General features: G+C 35.5%; 1 protein-coding gene across 1 annotated transcript; it reads right to left on the bottom strand.

Annotated features, from left to right (window-relative positions):
* On the bottom strand, window positions 5,673-6,749 carry LOC109832403. The gene is made up of 2 exons (XM_020399781.1): window positions 6,317-6,749; window positions 5,673-6,202 (listed from the first exon to the last, which is right to left on the bottom strand). Exons 1-2 carry the CDS (start codon window positions 6,747-6,749, stop codon window positions 5,673-5,675), a joined length of 963 nt encoding a protein of 320 aa, XP_020255370.1.

Raw genomic sequence — 7,415 nt, 5'->3', positions numbered from 1 at the left:
TAAGAAAAAATACAACAATTATATTTTCTTTCTCATGTGTAACTGAATATACCGTGAAGTTTCTTGGAATTAAACCCTTTTTAAATCAAGGTAAACATTATGAAGGAAAAGTACTACTAATTTGTACAAAACCAGAGAATTGTTGTTTTCTCAATTCACAATCAATTATCAGAATCTTATTTCTTACTAATTTGTACAAAACCAGAGAATTGTTGTTTTCTCAATTCACAATCAATTATCAGAATCTTATTTCTTGATGAGTTATTCATGAATGTAAAAGTCACCCCATAGGTCACACTAAGGCTACGAATTATAGCACAGTAGCAAGGGAATGCATAAACCGCATTACATAATAGATAATTCTTGGGAATCGAATGCACCTAACACTGCCATAGGTTACTGGCCAAATACAGAGGGGCCAGAACAAACTTCAGAAGGGCCAATACAGAAGGGCCAATGCCAATACAGAAGAGCCAAATAAAGGTGCATTCACCATATGGTAGGCAGAATCAATTCATAGTGGACTATTTGAGGGTTTGAAAACATCGAGATCACATGTCAAATGAGTAATACTTTGCATATCAGAATTTACAGATATTTTCAAATGAAATTGATAAGATAAAGCTTCTCATTTCAGTTAAAGCAGTTTACGGATATTTTTTTTCTTTTATCAGATACTAAGTTACGAAAAATCTTTGAATCTGTTAAGCTGTTGAAATACGTTCTAAAAACTTCATCAAAAACTTTCAGATAAAACAAAGTCCATAATTATTTGAAAATTTCATGAGAGCCAAATTTATTTTTTTCATATTTTACATAAAGATCAAATTGGCTTTTCATATATTGTACGAGGCTAACATCGTATTATAGGATAGACCACAATAGAAATAGATCAAATCTTTATATACATGAAAAGACATATTATTTATTATTATTTTTTTATCACAAGATAAATCAAATATAAAACTCATGCAATTTCATATTATAAAATACTAGTGAGAAATGAGCTCACCTCTAGTGGTCACGACTTTCTCAACTATTATTCTCCCGAATATCAACCAGAACCTATAATTTAAGATATATGACTAATTATTAATTCATGATAAACATATATTATAGGTAAATCAATTCATAATCTATAATCTAATAAATTCAAATATAATCAATAATAATTAAATTCTACAGTACATATGAGCTTATTATTAACTTTAACAATTTATCAAAATTTTATAACTCTCGTATACTAGCTTATGGACTTCCTAATAATTTACGATAAGACAGGGGGTTATAGGAAATTTATCAAGTCTAAACGTTATTATTTATTCCTCAGATTGAACTTGTTTACAACTGAACAAAAGACAGGGGCCTAATAAATATTTTTTAGTCCTTTTTCAACCATAACTTATTACTATAAGGCTTGTTTCAAAAAATTTCATGGTTCAGGGCTTAATGAAAATTTTCCACCCTTTATATTACTTCTTTACCTGATCATCTTCCTCACCCCCCATTCTTCTTCATTTCTTTTCTTTTTTTTTTCCGTTCCTCTTTTCTCCTCTGTTTTTTTTCGGTTGAGGCATCTCTCTTCCTTTCTCTCTCTCTCTCTCGCCTCTCTCTCTCTCTCTCTCTCTCTCTCTCTCTCTCTCTCTCTCTCTCTCTCTCTCTCTCTCTCTCTTGCTCTCGCCATGGCTACAGGACAATGACGAGGAAAGTACCAATGACCAAGAGCGGCCGACGACGAGGTCCTTACTGGATCTAGGGTTAGTTTATTTTCTCTTTCTTTCTTTCTTTTTTCAGTTTGTTTCATGCATCTTAAACACACAAAAAATCCTTTGCAAACCCTAGATTTTTGACTTCATATCAATTACTAGTTAACTTCCTCACTCATTTTATTTTGATTCAATTTACTAAGATTTATTATGAAATTTAAAAGTAGATTGTACCTTGGGATGATTTTCTACCTTCCTTATCTTCTTCCTTCTCTTCTTCTTCTTCTCTCTTTTTTTCTTTTTCTTTTAACCTGAATTTCTCCCCTTTCCTCCCCTTTATATACTGTTGGGAGGCGGTGACGAGAATTACCGCCATGGTAAGCGGTGGAAAAATCACCGATGTGTGATTTTATTATTATTATTATTATTATTATTATTATTATTATTATTATTATTATTATTATTTTATTTATTTATATATATATCTTTATCTGTATTACACTCTCCCCACCTAATAAAAAGTTTCGTCCTTGAAACTTAGCATACCTATATTTTGAAAGAGTTCTGGATATCTCTCTCGCATATAATCCTCAATCTCCCAAGTAGCTTCTCTTTCAGAGTGATTCTTCCACTAAACTTTCACATATTTGATTATTCGGTGTCTAAGTACTTATTCTTTAAAATCCACAATATGTTCTGGTCTTTCCTCATAGGTTAAATCTGGCTTAAAGCTCCACTTGAGACAACTCAATGATCTCATTTGGATCTCGGATGAACTTTCGAAGCATCGATATGTGAAATACATCGTGTACTCTAGACAGGGATAGTGGTAATGCTAATCTGTACGCCACTGGACCAATACGTTCCAGAATTTCAAAAGGACCGATAAATCTCGGGCTTAACTTCCCTTGAATTCCAAATCTTTTCACTCCTCGGGTAGGCGAAACTTTCAAGAAAACATGATCACCCACCTGGAATTCCAATTCTCTTCTTCTCTGATTAGCATAACACTTCTGACGGCTTTGTGCAGTGTGAAGATGTTCCCAAACTAATTGAATTTTATCAATTGCTTGTTGTACTAATTTTGGTCCAAGAATTTCTCTCTCTCCAACATCATCCTAATGAACAGGCGATCTACACTTTCTTCCATAAAGAAGTTCATATGGTGCCATCTGAATGCTAGCTTGGTAGCTGTTATTGTATGCAAACTCGGCCAAAGGTAGATAATCTTTCCACGACCCTTTTATCTCTAGAACACAACATCTCAACATATCTTCTAGTGTTTGAATTGTTCGTTCTGATTGACCATCTGTCTCTGGATGGTAAGCTGAGCTGAAATTTAGTTTAGTCTGCAGAGCTCTATGCACATTCTTCTAATATTCTGATGTGAACCGATGATCTCTGTCAGAAACTATTGATATTGGTACACCATGTAATCTCACTATCTTATTAATGTACATCTTAGTCAGCTTTTCTAATAAAAATTTCATATTGATAGGTAAAAAGTGTGCTGACTTTGTCAACCGGTCCACAATTACCCATATTACATCATTCTTTATCAAAGATTTCGGAAGGCCAGTGACGAAATCCATGGTGATCTTTTCCTATTTCCACATTGATATATCCAAGCTATGAACTAATCCGGCTGGTCTTTGGTGCTCAGCCTTTACCTGTTGGCAAGTGAAATATTTTGCAATATAGGTAGCAATTTTCTTGTTCATATTATTCCACCAATATATTTCTTTCAGGTCTTTATACATTTTTGTTGATCTAGGATAATGCATAGTATACAAAAAGTGATGTGCCTCCTTTAGAATCTTTTTCTTTATCTCAGGTATGTTAGGCATACAAACTCTAGTTCCAAACCTCAATGATCCATCTTTATGTATCTTAAATTCTCCTCGAGTGCCTTCTTCCACATCCTTCTTTATCTTCAACAGTTGAGGATCATTCTGCTGGTTTGCTTTAACTTCATCTAGCAAAGAAGGTTGTATTATCATATTTGTTAATTTAACTCCAATTTGGTGGACTCTAATTTCAATTCCAGTACGATCTAAGTCCTCCAATATTTTTCTTTGAGAAGTAATTAGGCAAGCTAAATTGCATGAATTCTTGTGGCTCAAGGCATCAGCAACAACATTTGCCTTGCCGGGGTGATAATTGATAGTCATGTCATAATCTTTCAAATGTTCCAACCATCTTCTTTACCATAAATTCAACTCCTTCTTGGTAAATATATATTTCAAACTCTTATGGTCAGTGTATATTTCATAATGTACTCCATATAAATAATGTCTCCAAATCTTGAGAGCAAACACTACTGCCGCTAACTCAAGATCATGAGTGGGGTAGTTTTGCTCATAAGGCTTTAACTGCCTTGAAGCATATGCTATGACTTTTCCATTTTGCATAAGTACACATCCTAATCCTCTTCTAGAGGCATTAGTGTAGATATCAAAGCCTGTGTCTCCATTGGGTAATGCAAGTATTGGAGCATACACTAATCGACTTTTTAACTCTTGAAAGCTTTTCTCACATTCTTCTGACCAAATAAATTTAATTCTTTTCTGAGTAAGACGTGTTAGAGGTGAATCAATACGAGAGAAGCCTTCCACAAATTTTCTATAGTAACCAGCCATACCAAGAAAGCTACGGATCTCAGTCACATTAGTTGGTCTGTCCCATTGAACAATAGCTTTTACCTTTTCAGGGTCCACAGAAATCCCTTCCTTAGAGATTACATGCCCAAGAAATGCTACTTCCTCCAACCAGAATTCACATTTCTTAAGTTTCACATACAGTTGTTCTCTCTTTAATGTGTACAGTACCTGTCTCGAGTGTTCTTCATGTTCCTCCTTACTTCTTGAGTATATCAAAATATCGTCAATAAATACCACAACAAACTGATCAAAGAAAAGTTTAAATACACTGTTCATAAGATCCATAAATGTTGCAGGTGCATTTGTGAGCCTGAATGGTAAAACTAAAAATTCATAATGACCATAGCGGGTTCGAAATGCAGTCTTTGGTACATTTTCTGGCTTAATCTTTAATTGATAGTAACTAGAACGGAGATCAATCTTTAAAAATACTTGAGCTCCTTGTAATTGATCAAATAGATCATTAATTCTCGGTAATGGATACTTGTTCCGAATGGTTACCTTATTCAACTCACGGAAGTCAATACACAATCTCATACTTCCATCTTTCTTTTTCACGAATAACACCGGTGCACCCCAGGGTGACACACTCGACCGAATGAAGCCTTTATCTAAAAGTTTTTGCAGTTGTATCTTGAGTTCTCTCAATTCAAGGAGCCTTAGAGATGGGACTCGTACCAGGTGCTAGGTCGATTGAAAATTCAACCTCTCTATCTGGGGGAATTCCTGGAAGTTTATCTGGAAATACCTCTGGAAATTCTTGAACAATTGGTATTTCTTCCAAGCTTGATTTTTCACCATCAACCATCTCAACTGAAGCTAAATAACCCATACATCCACTCCTCAGCGCTCGATGTGCTTTAAGGGCTGAGATGATTTTTAAGGGTTTTTGAGACTTACCACCCTCAAAACAAAATTCGGGTTGGCCAAGAAAATTGAATACTACTTTCTTTTCTCGACATAAAATAGAAGCATGATTTAAGGATAACTAATCTATCCCTAATATGATATCGAAATCATGCATTTCTAGCATCATTAATTCTACGGGGAATTCCTTATCGAGAATATAAATTTTACCCCTACAACCTTGATGTGATACTAATATGCTACCTTCAGGTGTACTAACCAGCAATTCTTGTTGTAGGGTATCACAGAGTAATTTGTTTTTCTTAACAAACTGTGCAGCAATAAAGGAATACGATGCACCAGAATCAAATAGTACTCGAGCATTAACCGACACAAAAATTAGCGTACCTGTCACCACATCCTTGTTTGCTTCTGCTTCCTTCTCAATCAAGGAATAAACTCAGGCCTTGGCTTGAGGATACCCACCACTAGACTGGCCAGTCTGGAAGGTATTTCGAGATGGTTGCTGTAGGGGACAATTTGCTATTTTGTGATCTTTCTGACCACATCTCAGACAAGCTCCAGTATTTCTCCAATAGTTTTTCGCTTCATGCCCAAGTTTATGACAAACATCACATCTCAAGGTTTTTTGGTTAGGAATTTGCTCCTCTCTGCGTCCAAAATTCTGCCTTTTGTTTCTCCAGTTTTTATTTCTTCTACTGTGATTATCTTGCCAGAACCGCTTCTTTGGGTAGGAGCTGCTCGTCTCATTCTTTGGTTTTGTATCAATTTCATTTTTCTCAATTAACAAGGCCTTCTTTAATACTTCTCCATATGTAGGGAGTTCAAATGCACTGACCGCCTTCCGAATGTCCGATCGAAGCCCTTCTTCAAAGCGACGTGCTCGATCCTCCTCCTTACCCAACAAGTAAGTGATAAATTTTGATAAATAAGTGAACTCTTCTTCATATTCAGCTACTGTCTTGTCACCTTGCTCCAATTTTTGAAACTCTTATTCTTTTTGTTTGCGAACAGTTGAAGGAAAATATTTTTCATAAGAAATCTTTTTAAACTCCTCCCATGATATCTTGTATGCTTTCTCACCCAACGTCTTGACCTGCATTTGCCACCACCCGTAAGCGCGGTCTTTTAACATGTATACTGCATAATCAACCTTCTCCTCTTCAGGGCATCTCATGTATGTGAAGACCTTTTCCATTTCTGTGATCCAGTGCTCAGCAATCATAGGATCAGTTGTTCCCTCAAAACTGGGTGGAGATAGTTTCTTAAATTCTCCCATGCCACTTCTTAATTTTGAGTGCTCCTCATTTTGACCATTCGTCCAATTACGATCAATTTGATCTTGTTGTCTGGTGACTACAGATGTTATCGCTTGCAGCAGATCCATCAATGCATTATTATCTATTGAGTTTCCGGAGGTGGATGCACGAGCAATTCTAGATCTCATCATTTCACCTATCATCTGATTTAGATCCCTATCTCCGTTAGGAGGGGTTTGCTCATTACCTGAAGTCATATCTTCCTATAAATTCCCTATCTCCGTTAGGAGGGGTTTGCTCATTACCTGAAGTCATATCTTCCTATAAATAATAAAATATTTCAGTCAACTATAGTCATATCTTCCTATAAATAATAAAATATTTCAGTCAACTATTATACAAGAAAAATTCCTAAGTCAGTCGCATATATGCAATTTAAGTAATTAGGACTCAATTACTGCTCAACATAATATCACAAGTCAGTATTTACAAACCAAAAGTATATTTTTAATATTTAACTTTTAGTCCATACATATATTTGAATATATGGGTTTTCATATATACATATTTTCTACCAAAATGTTCTACATATACCCAAAGAGTAACTACGAAAACCCATATATTAATATTACAAAATTGCCCTAACAGTTATACTTTATTTCCTCGAAGAAGAGGAGCTACTAGAGCTAGACTCCTCAGTCGGCTCAATCTCTTCTGTGTCCTGGCTATGGTTGGAGTCTGACATGGGATCAGGATCAATACCAGAAGTCCCCCATCCTTCCAGATCGAGGTCTGGACTAATCCCCAGGGTATTTGACTCACCCTCAGAGAGGGTAAGTCCTTGGTCAACACTAGGAACCTGGGCTACAAGGGACTCCATATCAAAGGGGTCGGATGAAATTATAATAATTTCTAAAGGTGAC

Source organism: Asparagus officinalis, chromosome 1 (genome assembly GCF_001876935.1).
Source record: "Asparagus officinalis chromosome 1, Aspof.V1, whole genome shotgun sequence".
NCBI lineage: Eukaryota > Viridiplantae > Streptophyta > Magnoliopsida > Asparagales > Asparagaceae > Asparagus > Asparagus officinalis.
Note: the sequence above shows the minus strand (reverse complement) of the source record. Positions and strands in the feature narration are given on the sequence as shown.